Source organism: Podarcis gaigeae, assembly GCF_964106915.1.
Source record: "Podarcis gaigeae genome assembly, chromosome: 10".
Classification (NCBI taxonomy): Eukaryota; Metazoa; Chordata; class Lepidosauria; order Squamata; family Lacertidae; genus Podarcis; species Podarcis gaigeae.
This window is the reverse complement of record NC_139686.1, coordinates 44,317,291-44,337,497: the sequence shown is the minus strand read 5'-3', so window position 1 is coordinate 44,337,497 and position 20,207 is coordinate 44,317,291. Positions and strand designations below refer to the sequence as shown.

General features: G+C 38.3%; 1 protein-coding gene across 8 annotated transcripts in view; it reads left to right on the top strand.

Annotated features, from left to right (window-relative positions):
* CNOT2 (CCR4-NOT transcription complex subunit 2) overlaps nt 1-20,207 on the top strand; it is a 57,043-nt gene that overhangs the window by 33,516 nt on the left and 3,320 nt on the right. For all 8 annotated transcript variants that reach the window (XM_083699323.1, XM_083699317.1, XM_083699324.1 and 5 more), the window contains 13 exons: nt 1,381-1,503; nt 3,868-3,934; nt 8,151-8,298; nt 8,772-8,954; nt 11,768-11,847; nt 13,236-13,361; nt 14,337-14,461; nt 15,573-15,693; nt 15,814-15,970; nt 17,914-17,975; nt 18,071-18,120; nt 18,664-18,764; nt 19,399-19,543. In XM_083699323.1, coding sequence (XP_083555449.1) covers nt 1,393-1,503; nt 3,868-3,934; nt 8,151-8,298; nt 8,772-8,954; nt 11,768-11,847; nt 13,236-13,361; nt 14,337-14,461; nt 15,573-15,693; nt 15,814-15,970; nt 17,914-17,975; nt 18,071-18,120; nt 18,664-18,764; nt 19,399-19,543 — 1,476 coding nt within the window. In that variant the 5' untranslated portion in view covers nt 1,381-1,392. The remainder of the gene's footprint in view (nt 1-1,380; nt 1,504-3,867; nt 3,935-8,150; nt 8,299-8,771; nt 8,955-11,767; nt 11,848-13,235; nt 13,362-14,336; nt 14,462-15,572; nt 15,694-15,813; nt 15,971-17,913; nt 17,976-18,070; nt 18,121-18,663; nt 18,765-19,398; nt 19,544-20,207) is intronic.

Here is a 20,207-nt window from a genome sequence, read left to right as displayed (position 1 = left end):
ACGGTATATTTATTGAATCTTTCTTGCCTAGTCCCCCCTTTTTCTCAACTGTTTTTATGGAAATAAGTGTTTTATGTCTGCTTGACACTGTGAAGTACTGTAGGATACATAATAATTTTCTTTGTTTTACTAATGTTGTTTTGTTTCTTCTGTTTTTATCGGTTTTTGCCTGCTCCTCATAAACTAGCAGAACCAAAGAGGTTCCTTATAGCTCAGGTTCCTTACAGTTCAGCAGTTTGTAGCTCAGTTTGTAACAAAAAAAATAAAAAGTAACTTCAGTTTCGAATTATTGTCTGACTAAACTGTTCTTTTAATATACCAAACATATATACCAAGATATAAATAATACAGTCTGTGTTCCTAACATACGGAAATTGCTTTTAATCTGTAACGGGAGAGAGAGAGAGAGAGAGAGAGAGAGAGCGAGCGAGCGCAATAACTTTCACTGAACATTAGTGGCTGGATATAAAAGAAGCTGGCCTAAGGAGGACATCATCATATATGACTTTGTTTTATCACTGTCTGGGCCCTTCATTGCTACAGTACTCCAAACACACATCCCTGTTGGTAAAGAATTAAGAATGTTAACAACTAAGCAGAGATTTGTATTGTATGCATTTCTTAGCTTCCACTGCCCATTAACAAAGTAGGTATAATAGTTGCCTACTTCATGGTGTTATTGTGAGGACATACAAGTAGTAAATTAATTTGTGCATTTTTAGGAACACAAGGCAAATGATTATTTAATAGTAGTGTGTACAAATGAGTGGTGTAGACTGCAGTCCTATATCCACTTGGGAGTAACTCCTATTGAACTTCTGAGTAGGCATGTATAGATCAAACTGCTAACCATCAATAGCTAGGGAACTGGTTTGCTGTTCTGCACTGTAGAATTTTGGTTTGAGAGAAGCTATACATTGTGCTGGGTTTAACACGTTTTGTGGAGCTGGAGGTGTTACATAAGAATGAGTATGATTAGGTTCAGATGTGTAACACTAAACTATGGCTTCTATGCTTCCTCCCTTCTTTGTCACAGCCACAAGAAGATTGGAAACTTTCATTTCTGTTTTCAGCTAACGTGATCATTTTAGCCAAAACCAGAAATGTGGTTAACTTCAACTGTGGTTTAGGGAAACAAATCCTGGTTTAAGTTTGGTTGATTCCCCAAATGAGAGATTCAAATATAATGAGTAACTTTGGTTTTCAACAAACAAATAGAAGCAAATGCTTCCTCTTGCCTGTGGTAGAGGTGTATTACAGTAAACCATAGTTTAGCAAATTGTTAGAACTGCAGTATGTATGTGTGTTTTTAAGCATCATTAAATTCAGGAATTGCTTTACTTTTGTTCCAGAGATTAATGCCATATTCTTATAATGTAGGTGACAAACAGCATGTTTGGTGCTTCAAGAAAGAAGTTTGTAGAGGGAGTCGACAGTGACTACCACGATGAAAACATGTACTACGGCCAGCCTTCGATGTTCCCACATCGATCAGAAAAAGATGTAAGTTTTTATTAACACTGACTTATTTTTTCCATTTTTTAAACTGGTTAAAAATACATGATTTTGTAATCAGGGATACCAGAGTTAATTGGCTTGAATTACCATACATGCTGCACAGAATGTGCATAAGTGTTCACACTTGCGATAGATTGGAAAGCTCAAGGCCTCAAGTGTAGATCTAACCATTAACTGGAAAAATTGGCATTTGTGGCTAGCATTTAACATATTTAGTGCTATAATCAGATTTCCAGGCACCACCTTATTTAGTGTAAGCATTTTTGCTCCAACTTTCCAATATGTATGTATTACTCAAGGGAGCTTTTGCAGATTAAAATTCACAATAAAATAGTAATATGAAAGAAAACACAACAAAAGCAGGCACAGTAGGCAAAATCTCTTGAATAAACAAATGAAAAATATTTGATAACATGTTTAGGTGTACACATGGTACTTGAGTGTTTGCAAGCTCCACGTTTGTGCCAGACAGATCTGTGGCAATGCATGCCCTTCAGCTAACTAGGAACTATAAAATGGGTAGGTTGTTCTTGTGCCAGACCTGAGTGCCTTGTGAAGTTATCACACAGGACATGAAGGAAATAATCTTCTACAATTATTCAGAATATGAAGTTTATTGCTCTGCTGCCTGTAAATATGGAGGCCCCATTTTGCCTCCAGTCATTCCTGAAAGCTTTTATAATGCACCTTTTCATAGTCCAGTGGCTCTTTTGCACTAAATGCAAACTAGGGATCACTCCAAACATTCCAGTATTCAGTTTTTCAGAGAGATAGAAATGCTATTTATGCTCATGGAGCTTTTCATTGGCATATGACTGTGTGGTTGATCATCCTTGATGATAAGTCCATCCAATCTCCCCTCTGGTTCTTTGTCCTAGTCCCCATGCCAGAAATACTTACATTCTTGAGGCATTTCTTATACATCAGTGGCCTGAGAAAGGAAAAATAAAATCACTTTTCCAATTTCCAAAAAGCTTTTCTGCTTAGTTACTTCGTGGTGACCTGCCTACTGGTGACAAAGTTCTCAGTGGGCTAGTTTTCAGTGAGGTGGCAAGCCTATTGTTGGGCAGTACCACTTCAGACTACAGGTGGAAGAAAGTTCATATGACTGAATACCCCTCTGTTTTGAAAAAATAAATAAATCTGGAAAGCTAAACTAGAACACCCTGTCATACAGTTATCTATGTAGAGAGATGCTTTATGTACAGGAGCAATTGATGAGGTAAACTTCCACCTGCAGTCTGAGCGAAACAGCTCAGACTGAGAACTAGCTCAATGATACTTAGTGAGTCAGATAATCTCTGTTAGGTTTATTGTGCTGATAACAAGTCAGAATGCAGAAAATGTGCACATTACTGCACATATGTCATAGAACCATTTTTTTCTGTGAGTTTTGAATAATAATTTTGGATGTTAGAAATTTATGGTGAATTGAGAGTATTAATAAATCATGGATAGCCTTGCATTCTGAGTGTCACATTGAGAAATTTCCTCCCTTTCATGTCAAATTGTTTTGTTAAATGTGATTATTTTGAATTAGAGCCTGAATAGTTTATTAGTATTTTCTTTTCTTTTGGTACTATTGCTCATCTATTTGCATCTGTGTTTTTGGAGCTTTCCAACCTCCCCCTTCCTCCTGCAACTCCCTGTGGTGCCTTGGGAGCTTCTCAGTCTTTCTCAACCTCAATCTTTTAGAGCATATTTTGTAGGAGGGGGCACTTGGGAGCTTCTGTGCAGAAGCACAAGTGCTGCCTTCGTAACTTCAGATACTTCCTGTATGTTCCATTATCTGTTCTGTTAGTGGTGTTCACTAGCTTAGAGAACCTTCCTAATCTCAGTTTACTAAAACTGAGTCCTTGTACGCAGCTCCGTATAGCAAAATGTAACTAACAATAGTCCTATTCAGGCAAAAGCTTGTGGGTATAAAGTGGGGAGGGCGCATGCACACAGGGCTCCACTCCCAGTGACTGCTGGTTCTGCTTCTGAACTTCTGGTGTTAAATGCAAGATCCAAAGAAGGGCGATTCTAAGCTGAACATGCTTAGAAGCATCTTCTTAGCCAAGAACCCTTGTTATTACTTCTACACATCTTCATATGAGCACGCTTACAACCCCACTTCAGACCTACGCACCCAACACACAAAGAAAGTTTGAAGGGTGCCGGAGTTCACTGGGAGGTTGGGAGCAGGGCCTTCTCTCCCCAAACACATGAATTGCAGTTAAAACTTGCCTGCAGTAGATTATTTGAAATTGATTTCACAAATGCCTTCATTAATTTTCTTGAAGAGTTTAATATTGTAGAAATACTTTATTATTCTATCCTTGACCGACTCTTTATTTACCATTTTAGATGCTGGCATCACCTTCAACATCAGGTCAGCTGTCTCAGTTTGGGGCAAGTTTATACGGGCATCAAAGTAAGTATTCTATTCTAAGTTATATGTGAATGTACAGGCTTATATAAGTTGTTTTGCAAACATGCTGGCTTAATGTTGCTTTTTCTTTGCCTACCACCGTGATTTCAGTGTATCTTTTGATTCTTGTTTTTTTAACCAACTCCTGAAAGGTCAATGGAGTGCAACATACATTTCTATTGGCCTACCTTCTATCCCCCCCCCAAAAAAATATTTATGAAGTTTTTCACAGTTATAACAAATATAATATGGGGGGCGGGGGGAGAAAACACACAAGAGAAAACACATTACTAAAAAAGAAAAACATTTTCTTTGACACATATCACTTGAAAAACCCAAATTATCTAACCTTGTTAATTGACTTCCTCGAATCCCTCCCTTTTGAATTTCGTTGTATCTGTGTATAACAGCTCTCCAATATCATTCTACAACTAAAATTATTTCCAACTATGAACTATCTTCTTCTCTTTTCTTAATATTCTAAATTCAACTTACTTACAATTGAATCTAATTTTAATCCTCGGCCTGTTTGGTACTTTCAAGTGACTTCTAGTTATTTATATTACAATATTTAGTTAAATAGTCCTTAAATTTCAGTCTTCTTGATATTCCTCTTCTTTCTGGTCGCGGATTCTTCCAGTCAGGTCGGCTAGCTCCAAAAAGTCCAACATCTTCATCTGCCATTCTTCCACCGTTGGAATCTCTTGGGATTTCCAATTTTTAGCTAACAGCAGTCTATCTAATAGGGAGGTTTTCCTAGGTTACAAGAGGTTGAATATCCTCTATGGGGCAGTGGATTTTTTTCTCTCATAGGCCTAGTTCACACACCACAGTAAACCATAGTTATAATAAACTATGGTTTAATGTGAACAAGCATGGTCCTGGTGCATGCTGCTGAAATTGCATATTTTCTGCTCTTGTTGCTGCTGTCTTGCCTGGAAATAGGGCATGTAGCTTGTATTATCTGAATCTGGCCTCGTGGTTTATTTCTCTGAACAAACCATGATCAGAAACCAGCTTGGCTTACCACTTGTGGTTTGTTGGGAGGAAACAGAATCATGTGGTTTGTTTCAGCAACATACAGGACCATACTACATACAACTTGCTTCCTGGCAGTGTGGCAAGAGTGAGAGAAGAAGGAAGTGCTTGCAATTTCAGCATTGTACAACAAGCACATTGCTCAGTCACATTAAACAATAGTCTGTTTTAACTATGGTTTGATGTGAAGTGCAAATCAGGTTATATAGCTATTAAATTTCATGAATTTTGGGGTGGGCAACCTCTCCTTGACTCTAAAATGAAAAACAGCTGGGCTGAATTTATTAGTTAGTGGATATCTGGAAATAATTCAGTAGGTCAGAATTATTTCCAAGTCTGGATAAACTGCCAACAGGAATTAAAAGTGAAAGTAGACAAAAGCAACTCCTTTGCCTTACAAGACTGTCTAGGAATTTATCTTCATTTCAGCAGGCAAATGTAGAAATCTCTTAACTGCCCACAAGAAATTCTCCCCGTGGTGCAACAATGTGCTAATACTTCCCCGCTTCATAGTAGCCAGTTATGATATAATAAAGACAGAATTGCTCTCATGATTGCTAACATCTAATTCCTCACAACTAAGATGTTTTAGGATTCCACATTTTTTTAAAAAAAAATACCAATCATGTTGATAGCCTGGTGTGTTATTTCTTTTCATACCCATATTCATGAGCAGGAAGGCATGGTGGTATTTGTGGCACAAATTTTCCCTGTGAAGAGCAAGCAGGAGTAGCAAACAGTAGGAAGCCTGGCTAGACAATTCAGGTGGTAATGTTGGTTTTGGCACATGAAGCCACAGCTCCCAGTGCAGAACAAAGGCTAATCACAGCCCTAGCCCAAACTGTTGGAGGTCTGAGGAGTCAAACTCACATGGATGAATAGGTCTCTGCTGTCAGTGATATTGGCAATGCTCATTCAGGGAAATGGCTAGGTGCAAACCTTTTAAGATCGTTGCTAGAGCTCCCCGTGGCAAAACAAAAGACACATATGCACTGCCTTTTAATTGACTTTGATATTGTACCAATTAATCCCCGTTTTCAACATTAATATAAATAGTGCAGAATTTTGAAAGTAATGACTTAAACGTTATTTCTTGGGCATAATGAATGTCCCAGGGTGTGGTTTTCACTTTGATTTTCCACTTATTTTTTCACTAATAATATAGAAGGTATTGCAATGTAAATATAGTCTACTCTTTAAGAAGCCTATTTCTTTGTTGACTGAAAATGGAAAGTGAAAAGTTGTACCAAAGGTATGCCTTCTCCTTTTCCAAGTGCTTTTTAATATTATGCAGATCTATCTCTGAAACCGTGATTTACAGCAATAGTCCAAAATGAAATCAAACCCAGCAGCAGACCCTAAAAAGAGCCACAGCATGTTGAGATAAACAGTACTTACCATATTCAAAATTCCAAGTTATGCAGACACGTAGGAATCAGTTAAACATATTTTATGACGATGAAGATTAAAACAACCTATAAGCCACTCCAAAATAAATACATACCAACTGATGCATGTAAAAGAACTGTTGATTGCTCTTAGGCAAACCAATATTAACAGCTTCTTTCACAACACATAGAGTGTTGTAAAACTGATGACAGTACATATTTTTTCCATTCTGATCTTCCATTCTTTTTTAAATTTGAGTAGTCCCAGTTTGCATACTGCACATGAAGAAATGTTTCTATATTTTCAAACAAATGTGTCACATGCAATGGATCAATGGCAAATCAGTAGGTTTTCCACTTGAATATTTAATACATTACAAGGGCAAATGAGTTTAAAGTTGGGGGCTTGTATATCAACAAAGTTGGGTAAAACAAAAGCCCATATTTACCCCTGCTTAACATATAGGTATATAGTCTTTTTTGTTATACCTTTAGGTGGCTTGGTTTTTGGAATATAGAAACTTCTCTGCAGAAGTTTGTGGTACTTCAGATGGTCTAGACGCCAAATAAAACTTCATAACATACTCATTGTGTCCATATTCACAGATGTGTTGCAAAAGAGGAGAATGAACCTTGACTGCAGTTTGTAGTTAGCAAGGAGAGACCTTATACATAACCTTGGGTTCGAATGACACAATAAGCCAAACCTTGATTTAACTTGGCATAAGGGTTTTTTAAAAGGATGGAAGAGAGAATGAAAACAACAGGGAGGAGCAAAGACGCTTTGAGCTCCTCTCCAGAAGCCTGCACAGTTCTGTGGTTCTATAACTATAATGTGAAAACCAGGCCATTTTCTAGTGAACTGGTGAAGGATTTCAATCATAGGCACTCAGTGACTATGTTTTGATGCCTAGTTTCCTTTGGCATTCATTCTTCTTGCATAGCTGTGAAGTGGCCAGGTCTCTTTTTGATTAACTGCCACGTCATCTGAACCCAGCAAATTCTGGTTAATCTTGCTTTGTTTCAAACAGACTGTGAGTAACTTCAAACCGTAGTTTGAGGCTGAGTCCCCGCTCCCAATAAACCATAGTTAAGATTAACTGCTTTTTAGGATTCAGATGAAATGCTAATCTGCTTAATCTAAATGGGAAGCAACAGCTTCTGATTTCATGGCGCTGCAGTGGGAGAGGAGACATACAAGTCTGGGGAGAGACTAGGTTTGTTCCTGTCATAATTAACACAGCCTGAACAAAGTCAATGGAGCTTACAATCAATGTAAGTGACATTGCAGTCCACCAATAAATACTGGAAATGAAGACTTCTAGTATACACTTTTTAAAAATCCGGATGTTTTAAAGTAAATGGAACAGTTTCTGTTAGTGAAATTTGTTTGGAGCCAATATTTGCTTAGGAGGCTTATGGCGCCCTTCAAATTAAAAATAAGTTCTAAAAACATAGCCGCTGCTTGAAAATCTCACTTAAAAAAATGTTTTGTCAATCAAACACATTAACATTTCAGGGAAAACTTTATATTAATATATATGTAAGTAATTTATCTCTAAAAGGAAGTTCCCTTTACCCAATTAAAAAAAACAACAAAAGTTTGGAAACTGCACCCACTGAATTTAGAACTGATTTCATAAAAAGATAGCCTATTGTGTGCATTTTTGTTTTTTTTAAAAACTACCTAGCACATTTGGCTGTCAAATCAGAATGAATACCCATTTTTGCGAAAACCATACTTGTCTTCCTTAATTCTCTACATTGCCACTCCTCTGACTTTTTTCCAATAGGTGCACTAGGCCTTCCAATGAGGGGAATGAGCAACAATACCCCTCAGTTAAATCGCAGCTTATCGCAAGGCACTCAGTTACCGAGCCACGTAACGCCAACAACAGGGGTACCAACAATGTCACTTCACACGCCTCCATCTCCAAGCAGGTATTTATTGACAGCACTTATTTCTGCAGGGGTTCCTAAAATATGTAGCATATGTTTTTACTTTAAATTATTTTGCAGTGCACATACATTAAAAAGAACAATGTTTTAATTTTCTAGATTATGGCTTGTGTTTTGAGGGTACTGGAGGAAAGCTTGTAATGCAATATTGATCCCAGCCTTTGGAAAATAATATTCACATTCTGCTGTGCAGCTTGTTAAAATAAGACACTATATATATGAAATGTCCTAAACTTGCTCACCCTTTAAAAAAAATCTGAAACTAACCGAGCTAGGGAAAAACTTTGGGAGCCACTGCCAGTCAAGGTAGACAATACAGGCAGCTCTTTATATGCGTATGTTTCTAATAGCCAGTTTGTTTAGAAGCAATTCTGAAAAGAATGGTTTGCTTTGACTGCTTCAGAATAACGATATTCTGCTGAACATCATTGTATCTGTTGGATCTTCTTTTCCAGGGGTATATTGCCTATGAATCCTAGGAATATGATGAACCACTCCCAGGTCGGTCAGGGCATCGGAATTCCCAGCAGGACAAACAGCATGAGTAGTTCGGGATTAGGCAGCCCTAATCGAAGCTCACCCAGCATAATCTGTATGCCAAAGCAACAACCCTCTCGACAACCTTTTACTGTGAACAGGTAAGGCAGTTTCAGTATTAGGAACCAGTTTGCTGCTAAGCAAATGATCTGAATTTTAAAAGCTGGGTTATGAGTTAAATTAGGTCAATTTTTGTGGGAAAGTGAATGGGTACTACTACTACTACTACTACTGCAAATAATAATTATTATTTATACCCCACCCATCTGGCTGGGTTTCTTTTGAAATGCTTTCACCAGTTTTTGCAGCCCTACAAACTAAAATCAAAACTTTTTTTTACCAAATGTATCAAAACATAATTATTTAGGATTGTATTGAACGCTACACCAGTGGCATTCCATTGGCACAGCAGGACTTTCCCCCACCCTACCCAAAATCTGCTCCAGTGTGTTGCCAACTCCCCACCCCCCAGCTGAGGTTGAGGGTGCATGAGGGACAAGAGAGGATGAGGAAGAGCCATTGTGAGCATGGGTGTCTTACTGTTCAAGTGGAACAGCAGCCAAAGCTGACTTGCGGTGCATTAGGATTAGTTAGCTCGTATTGCCAAGCTTTGTGTTAAATGTGTCAACTCTCCCAGCTCAAGGAGCGATATGAATACATGAACTTCATGTATGTAATGGAACTTCTCTTCGTCTGACATAAACCCATGTCCCACAAGCTGCCCTTCCTTCCATCCAGAACAGCACCACTGAAACAGATCAAGCCCTTACACAAATATAACTGGCTTCTCTGGATAAGATAGTGCAGGCATAGGCAAACTCGGCCCTCCAGATTTTTTGGGACTACAACTCCCATCATCCCTAGCTAACAGGACCAGTGGTCAGGGATGATGGGAGCTGTAGTCCCAGAACATCTGGAGGGCTGAGTTTGCCTGTGCCTGAGATAGTGCTTATCATCTACTCTTCTTGATCCAAGCTTTTTTAAAAGGACTAGAAAAAGAAAGCAAACTTGAAACAGAACACCTTCTAGTCACCCATGTTAACCTGCTGAGATTCAGTCTTGGATGCTTGTAGACCAAAAATAACATTTAGTACACTGGTATCATGTATTTATAATTCCAGACAGAATAACTCAAAAGTGGTGATAGGAAGTAAAATAATGTTATATATTTAGTATTTAAGTTGCAGTATAGGTAATGTAGATCTTCATATAAGGAAATAAATACAATTGCAAGTTCCCATATCTGAGGGAGGTCATATCTGTACTTTATCAAATTTAGCCAAGGTTTCTTTTAAAACCTCTTAAATTATTAACTGGCTTCAGTTCTCAACAATTTTTGTACAGTGAAGACTTCTGTGTTTGTGCAGTTGTTTCATAGAGAAATCTTTTCACTCGCTGGGTGTGTTGGTCAATATAATATCCATTTTTGGAACATTTTTAGCCTGGAAAAGGTGCAATATTGGTATTACTGTGCTTTAAGAATATGAGCGTTAGACATAACTTTTACCAAGGCATAAACTACTAGGGCAATAGCTAACAAAGAACTGTATATGCTCCCGCAGTGTGTTTATTATAAATAAGAACTGTTAAAACAGAAACCTGTTCAACCATCATTCCAGTTTTCTGACAGTGAACAATACCAATTATGCCAAACAATGCATTTTTGAAAATGGAAGGCAGGTGTGTCAGTTAGAATGCGACTGATAATTCATTAGCAGTTCCGTTCTTTTCACTTGAAGAATCTTGAATCTGACCGTCAGATGCCCATTTGCAAATAACATACTAAAACAAGTTTATTGTTGCATTAATAAATTACGGAGAACACGTTAATAGCCTTCATCTTATACTCATGGCTGTTCTTTCTCTGCACTCACCCCCAAAGTCAGGTGGACCGACCGCTTGAAGTATAAATGAAGAAGTGGCTAAATAGAAAAAAAAACACACCAAACAGCTGGTGAAAGGGAGAAACAGGAAGAGAGACTGAGTATTAAAATAGTTTTATACTTTTATGAGTATGTTTCAAATCTGAAACAACTAAGAGCCCTTTTTTTCTTTCTCTTTTTACCATATACTGATTGTTTTCAGTATTATATGTGATCTCTACTTCCTGGGGAGGTTTTGAATTTCCTCTGTTGTTTTGAGAGCTTGCTCGGATGCTTGCTTCTGCATTTCCTCAGAGCTGCACTTTACACCTTGTCCTAACATTTTCCATGAAAAGATTTGTTCGAGACAAAGCAACCTTGGAATGCACACCCTGCTTAAACAAATGTAGGATATGCATAAAGATGCTTCATTGAACCCGCTAAAATGCTCATTTTTTGACCTCTTTTGGTGCAAGTTTCCACTTTAAGTTTTTATTAAGTTAAATATTCATGGAAAAGTGGAAACAGTCTCATTCTAACATTTTGACCAGCATTGAATACAATGGTGTGCCATCATATTCTATCGGCGGGTTTAGGTTTTCTGTTCCTCTTCACATGGATTGCCTTTATCAGCATTCCGTGGGATCCTAGCTGTACTGAGGATTGCTTCTTTTAAGAGCTCAAAGGGCTGTCAACTTAAAATCCCTGATCCTTTAAAAAAACACCTGTAAGGATCTATTTAGGTTTCCAGCAGGAGCCAGTTAGCTCTTTACCTATTTTAGCCAATGTAGTCATCCAGATCTGAAAAACGACCAAAGCATTTTTGAGACTGAAGCAGCATAGTAAAGATTTTTGTTTTAAATTTTGAGCTTTCTTTTTAAACTTAACATTAAATCTGTTCAAATTAATGTTTGTTTTGCAGAGCTGTGTTTGTTGGGGACTCATATGAGAACAGTTAGTTAGGTGTTAGTTATGTATCATTTACTCTCATCCCCCACAGATGATTTTAAATCTGTTCCACTACTCTACTTTTATTTGTTTGTTTTTTATAGTATGTCTGGATTTGGAATGAACAGGAATCAGGCGTTTGGAATGAATAATTCTTTATCAAGTAACATTTTTAATGGAACAGGTAAGCCCACTTAAAATTGTACACTTGAGAGACTTTGCTGGAAGCACATTTTGTATACAATTTTAGGGTTCCCCCCCAAATTACAACATTTGTGTAGACATTCATGATGTTTTTCAATAAATGTTCTTAAATTGTAAATGACTTATGTTCCGAGTCATATAAATTAGAAGGCAAACTAAATTATTTTATTTACAAAGACACTTAAATAATGTGTGTTAAATGTATTGCATGTAATCATAGCCCAGCGCCACCAAATTTCTTTTCTGGGTTTGCAACCTTCTTCCAGCTGAGCCCTGGGGATCTCAGGGGAAGCAGATACCACAATGCTGGAATGACGGCCTTCTCCATTCCCAGCCACTGGACTTTCTCACTGCAGTGGGAATGTCATAAATTGTGATGGTAGTATTTGACACACAACTATCCATTGGTTTTCCTGGGACTCAGCTGCTTATGCTGCTGGCTAGACATCAGGCATAATTCCCCTCTTTAAACCCTCTATCATGTAGGATGTTTTGAACTACTGTTGGATCATTAACTGGGTAATTTAACACTAGGCAACTACTAGTTAAATTAAAATTATATAGTGATGCCAGAGCTGCATCATCTGTAGTCCCAGTGGTAAACCACTGTTATATTGAACCTGTTCCAGTATGTTGTTGGTAATGTTGTTTTTTTCATCTTTTTTTGCCAGCTAGCTATAGCCACAACATGGTTTTAGGACTGTTAATTTTGCTTTTAATTGTTTTCTGTGTCCATTCAAGAATTAGCATTTTATTTTTACTAGCTTGCGTTAAGCTCCTGGTCATATTTACAGTGCGAGACCCTCCTCTAACTTGATCTCTCCATTTTGGGATATTTCTTTCCTTTTGTTGTAGGGGCAAGAAAGTGGTATAAATATCACCCTGGTGCTTGAGAGTTAGTAATTACCGTATTTTTCGCCCTATAGGACGCACTTTTTCCCCTCCAAAAATGAAGGGGAAATGTGTGTGCGTCCTATGGGGTGAATGCAGGCTTCAGGAAGCTATCTGCTAGCCGTGGGAGACGCAGCTCTCCCACGGCTAGCAGAGAGCTTGCCTGCACCCAGAAGCTTGGGGCGCGCTGAGCTCAGCACGCCCCAAGCTTCAGGCTTCGCGCAGATCTCCCACGGCTTGTGGATAGCAGCCTGTTCTGGGGGCTGGGGTTGGGGGAAGCTCGGGCTTCCCCCGTCTCAGCCCCACACCTGGGGGGGAAATAATTCCCCCCTTTATTTCCCCCCCCAAAAAAAACTAGGTGCGTCCTATGGGCCGGTGCATCCTATGGGGCGAAAAGTATGGTATTCACTCTGCAGTGTCGTTTTTATGAGAGACACTTTTTGAGAAGAATTTTAAGTTCCCTGCATTTACTTTTAGATGGCAGTGAAAATGTGACGGGACTGGACCTTTCAGATTTTCCGGCACTAGCAGACAGAAACAGAAGGGAAGGAAGTGGGAATCCAACTCCACTAATAAACCCTCTAGCTGGAAGGGCACCCTATGGTGAGTGTGTGTCACTTAAAACTGGTACTTTGGCAGCCTAGTTTGCTTTTATCACAAGGCACAATGGATATTTGAAAACAGGTTTGTTGAACTTGATACTTGACACTGTTCTATAGTTAATGTCATTTCTTGGGCAAAAGGAAATTGCAAGATTCCAATAGAAACATAATTAAAACATATTTAGGCTGCAATCCTATACCAACTCACCCAGAAGCCCAAAAGAGGCAGAGTTCCTAAATTCAAGAGAGAACTTTGATTTCGTAATCTGAGAATAATTAAGGGAAGCAAGAGAATTGCCAGATCATTTGTGCTATAATTTTTCCTCCCCATTCTACTTCCAACTGCTACTTCGTATTTTTTTATCTATATGTGAGTCAAACAGTTATTTCTGATGTACTTTCCATTGTTGTAGCAAATAATTCATCTCTTTAGCCCAGTTTCACATTCCCATCTTGAATAGCTTGGCCTATTTTTGTGTGTGTGAAATAAGGGTTGAAGGATTGTGTCTAGAGGGTATCTGCAGATCTACCAGTCTAAGTGCTTGCAGTTTTTCTCCTGCACTTAGTCACCATAAGCCATTGGAAGGACGTGTTGTGTTACAAATTATCTTAGTATGTTAGATGAGGAAGAGTGCCCAAGCAATTTAGAACTGCTTTCTTTAATAATACTGTGTTAAATGTTGTTTGTTTTATTTTTTAAAGCACCCTGTTGCCCCCTCCCATACCTTGACATTGTTAATTGTAAGAATGTTAACTTAAAAATGACAAGCAAATCTTTTATGAAGAATTGGTTCAATAGACCTACATTTATAATAGTTTCTGCAAACTGCTGCATTGAAAGAACATATTTTTCCCTGTTTTTTAATTTCTTCTTTCATTATCTGTTGAGGTAGAAAATTTTGCTGATGGAAGTGAGAAAAATCAATAGCAGCACAGAAATATAATATCTAATTTGGTACACTTATCTTCAACACAGTTGGAATGGTAACAAAACCAGCAAGTGAGCAAACCCAGGACTTCTCAATACACAATGAAGATTTCCCAGCTTTACCAGGCTCTAACTACAAAGATCCAACATCGAGTAATGATGACAGTAAATCCGTAAGTGTCTCCTGGTTTTAAAGAAAGAAACAATTATTTTGAACCCATTGATCTAGGAAGAATTATCCTCATCCAGAACAGGTTGAACATCAACCTCTTTGGCAGAACTTCTGTATTGTTAGTGTTGAGCATCAGTTTATGGACCCTCAGAGTCTACTAATGTACTGTGGTACTAATTTTGCATTCTACTACTTCCCTAAATTTTATGTAAAGGAGAAATAGAGTTGGGTGGTGTGAGCACATTGATGATGCCCTATTCAAATTTCCCAGTTCATGGCATTGAACAGCTTTATACAGATCAGCAGTGGGGAGCCTGCAAGCCAGATTAGGACCAGCACAGCTCTTAATTTGGCCTGCAAAGCCAGCCATTTCCCCCAACCATTTCCACCTGCCCTACACCTTAAATCTTTTATTATGCTGGGCAGGCAAAGATTCAGCCTTCAAGTACACTCCTGACTGTTCCATGGCAAGCAAAGCTTGCAGTCGGTTCTAATCAGCGGTAACTAGAAAACCTTTTCCATGATAGGTTGCACCGTGGCATTCCCAGTCATGCGACTTCGCAGCCTGCCATGAGTTCAAAGAATCGGGAGCGCACTTAGAACACCAGGTGATTGACATGTTGGCATCCTCACCCAGCCAGCAAAATGGCCAGCAGGGATTGAGGAGCTCCTGCTCGTGTTCTCCGCCCCGATATAGATGCTATAAAACATGGGGAACGAAAAGGAGACCTGCAAATACTTCATAGCAAAAAATGCCATATGGTGAAATCAGCTGGACAAATACTTAAAAAAGGAAAAGAATTTGCAGCTTTAATTTAAGGCCCTATTCCAAAGGGTTGGAATGTGGACGCCTTGAATATGCACACAGCCAATCTTCTGAGCCCATGGTTTTAAGGCTGTTGTCCTCCCTTACAGTGCTGCCCTCAAAGCTCATGGGAGGTTCAGGATCAACCTCTAACACAAGGAAACAGTTGTCATTGGGAAGAAAAAATGGTACACAAGCATGTATCTCTGTACACCTCTAAAGGGATTCTGTGGCTTACAGTTTATGTATACTTGTCCTTCTGTGTCTTTTCTCATGCTAAATTTCTTGCTCCATTTTCTCTGAATAGAATCTGAATACATCAGGCAAGACATCTTCTAGTGCAGATGGACCTAAATTTCCTGGAGATAAAAGTTCAACAACGCAAAACAATAACCAGCAGAAAAAAGGGATCCAGGTGTTACCTGATGGTATGCTCAATCCCTTTCTCTCCTCCTGCCCCTGTTTTCCATTAAATTTTCTCACAAAAGCTTGTAAATGTTTTTTGGTTCTGGACATTTTGGGATTAATTTTGTGGTGTGTTTGTCTAGGTCGGGTTACCAACATTCCTCAAGGGATGGTAACAGACCAGTTTGGAATGATTGGTTTGTTAACATTCATCAGGGCAGCAGAGACAGACCCCGGCATGGTACATCTCGCATTAGGAAGTGACTTGACAACTCTAGGTCTCAATCTCAACTCTCCTGAGTAAGTTGTTCTCTGTTTCCGTACCATTTGTTGCTCAAACTAATGACTTCAGCTAGCCACCTTGAAAAATGAAAACTTAAAAAAATATATTTTGCTAACTGAAAAGGTAATTTTGGAAAGCAAAATAAAAAATAAATAAAAAATACAATTTGTTTCAAGATATTGAGTTCAGCTCTGCAAGCTTCCAATAAATCAAGATCCTCTTTTCATTTCCTTCTGTTTTCAAGAGTGTGAATTGGAAAAATCCTTCATATCAAATCAATTAAAACAAAACAAGATATTGATTTGCATTTGTGAATAGTGTATGTTCTTGTGCACATTTTTTGTTTAAAATACTTACATAACACTTTTTTGAGAATATCAAAGCAGTATCCAAAAGGAAAAAGCATACAATTAATAATAATAATAATGATAATCATAATCATTATTTATTTATGTCATAAAATTTATCTACTATTTGATAAAAAAACTTGATAATAATAAAAAAACAGTAATGCACAATAATATAATTTCTAATATCTGCAGTAACCAACCAACTGCATCAACCAATATTAATAAGAAAATATAATAGGTCATATTAGGTGTACAGCCAGAATCATTACCATTTATAATACACACACACCCTAGAAAGACTTTGTTTTCTTGAGTTATTTGTTGTCTGAGCGGCAGACAATGTGCCAGACTACTTGCATTACCATAGTTTGCTGCCCTTATTGCTAGGTGAGGAATAGCCATTGATTTTATTTATCGGGCTTTCCATAGAAAAGTGTGCAACTAAGGGTGTACACGTGATATTAGTAGAGTAGGCTCATGAGAATGGCTGAAAGTGTTTATTAAATGTATGTTGTTGTTTTTTGGAGGGTGGCTGCCCCAGGGAGCATGATAGACACCTCCCCTGCCCCTGGCACTACATTTTTAGGAGCATTTTTCCCCTTTGCAGAGACTTGAGGAGCTCTCTTAACTGACAATCAGCTGTTGGTCAGTTACATGGAGTCTCTGCAAAGTCCCTGACCAATCAGCTGAAGGCGCTGAAAGCACGTTTTCAAAGGAGGTTGCTGTTAGCCAAGCTAATCAGTGGCTACAGCACCCTCTTCTGAAAATGTTGTCACTGATGGGTGGGGAATACATCACAGCGTCATATGATTGACTGGGGTAGGGGTGGGAGAACAGAAAGGTCTGGTCCCCCGACACAATCTCGTCCCATGCCCCTCTTTATTGGGCCTATGCCGCTACTTTGATCAGGACTCTGGTTTTGTGTTGTGTGTTGGGCTTTTGCAAAAATAAAAATGTTTGGTAATAGCATGTGAGGGCTCTGCTGCTTCCAGTTCCTTTGCTGCGTGTGAGTGTATGCGAAGAACAAGTTCCCTAGTGCACTATTTCTCCACACATCCCATGTTCAGAGCAGAAAGGTAATTGAGTAAGCTTGAAGGTAGTTAAATTGTAATGGTTTTAAGGCCGTACGTGGTGAATTTTAGAACCTATTGACAGTTTCAGCTGGAAAATTTCCTTCATCTACATTCCCTCCATTCCACCACAAAACAGGGTACGCTGTGACCTCAAAAGAAAGATCATAGCTCTGCTGGTATCTGAATGGTTGTTTCCCACTCTGTGGAGTATGAGAAACCTGAGGAATGGTGTAGTTCCTTCAGCAAGAGAAGAGAAGCAGTGGTATGCTCCTTCTCAGGCCTGAGATGAAGTATTGGTATGGGAAGTACCCAAGAAGATCAAGCAGCCCCCATGTTTTGCAATTTCATACATTACCGTTGTGCAGTGGAGCCAAGCCATACAAAATCAGGGTTTCAATGGCTACTGTGTTGTCTAGATAATGTATGAATTTTAGCCTGTGTGTGTGTGTGCATAAAGTAGTTTTGTGAAAAAGTAACACAAATGTTGGGAGAAAGATGGATCTTGATATCAATTCAGTCACTTTTTTTTCTGTGCAGAAATCTTTATCCCAAATTTGCATCACCTTGGGCTTCTTCACCTTGTCGACCTCAAGATATAGGTAGGGTGGATGTACGTGTGTGTGTGGTTAAAATTCCTAAGTGAGAGTCAGTGTCATGGGATCAGAATTAAATCGCTTTTCATTCCTTTATCTAGACTTCCATGTTCCATCTGAGTATTTAACGAACATTCACATTAGGGATAAGGTGAGCAATACCGTCTTGTCCCTTTATATAAACAAAAGTTTGCCTGTTGAAATGCATAATGCAAGTTTCTTTGAGTTGTCTATAATTTCAGCAAAAAACTTGATTTCTAGACAGATTAAATTCTTTACTTCTCCCAGGATAATACAGTTCAGGAAAACTATTTTAACAGATACTTGTTACATAAACAAACTAGTAGTAAGGACTATGAATATGTGAAGGACAAGAAAATTATAAGACCAGATATTTTCTACAACATTAGCTCTGCAACTGCTAAATAGGTAAATTGAAATAGACGCTAGAGGGGGAAATGGATTGTTTTATTATACATGCTAGAAAAAGTGTTGGCAACATGCTTGGAGATAGGTTCACAATCTAGTTACACTCTTCCTGCTTCGTTGAAGCCAGCTGGAATTCTACCAGAGTAATTTGTCTCATAATAGCATCCTTAACTGCAGGTCAATAAAAGTTTGATTGGATTTAGTGCCTTTATGCAAACTCCTTTCTTTAAAAAGTGTTCATCTTTTTTTTTTTTTTCCTTTACAGTTGGCTGCAATAAAGCTTGGCCGCTATGGGGAAGATCTACTGTTTTATCTCTATTACATGAATGGAGGAGATGTATTACAGCTATTAGCAGCAGTAGAGCTGTATGTTCAGATTTCAGTGAATTTTGTATTAGGATACAAAGGAGACAATTATTCTGGTTATTTAAAAATTTTTAAATTGCTGTTTCAAATGCAAGTTATTTTATATGCCACATGTTAGAGAATTCCATGCTAGCAAGAATGACACTTGAAAGGAAACAGGTTTCTGCTTATATATTTCCCACACTTGTGCTTGCTTGGTGGAGAACCTAATCTTTAATCTCTGCCAGATGATAGACACCCATCACTCATTAGAAGGAGAATACTGGGAGTTCTTAGTGTGTGTGGGGGGGGGATGTGTGTGTGCATCGCTTTATCCTCTAGATTAAAGCCATTAATTAAAACAGTAATCTAAGCTCTCATAAATTGTCTTGCAATTTAGTTATATTGTATTGCCTACTTTATGCTGGGCAAAAATATTTCATTAATACTTCCTAATATTACCATTGCATATAGGACAATAAGTTCAGTTTTTTGCTTGAGGTACTAACTTTGATAGCGGCTAGATTATTGTAGCATGTTAAAGATGTTGAGCAGCCATGTTGGTGTAGATATATTTTGAGTTTTAAAGAAGATTAAATCAGTGGAAATTAGCCAAGCTAACAGAATCTCTTCCTTCCTGATTGGATAATAATAGATTCAACCGAGATTGGAGATACCACAAAGAAGAAAGAGTATGGATTACCAGGGCACCAGGCATGGAGCCAACAATGAAAACCAATACATATGAGAGGGGAACATACTACTTCTTTGACTGTCTTAACTGGAGAAAAGTAGCTAAGGTATTTTTCTTCTTCAGAGAAACATTTAAAAGTTGCACATAAAATGTTTACTTTGTGCACATTCTCACTAATATTTGTAAAAAAGGGAGGGGTATTCAAGGCTGTGCACATTTAGAGTGGGTTGTTCTACACCATAAATTCTTATTATGTGGAAGGAGACTGTTGGGACAAAGGCAGTAGCATACCAGCGTTCTTTGCCTTGGTTCCCTCTCAGTTCGCTAACTGTTGCCCATCTGCAGAATGCCTCAGATAATGGCCATATTATTATTTTTTACACAAATGCTTATCAGAAGATGAACCCAGAAGTATATCAAGATCCCCTAGTTAAGTCGGAACTGTGTTCCTTCTTTTCAACTTGCTTCAGCCTTTGATTGTCCCCTCTGTTGCGTAAGTGATTGAAACGTATTAAGACTATTGTCATGGGGATAATTACGTAAGGATGACATCCATCAAGCAGCTTCGTAGAAAGCCTGTGGGGTTTTGACTTCACATTCTAGAAATGGCTCTTAAAACAATAGTTTGTTCACCTTAGGAGGAGGTCTGATTTGTACCTTTCTGTGAATCTTGGTTGAAATGTAAATGGAGTGGTAAAATGCAGTTTATTTTGTCACAAATCTATATATCGGCAGTGGGGAACCACTACTTAGGCTCAAGCAGGGTATAT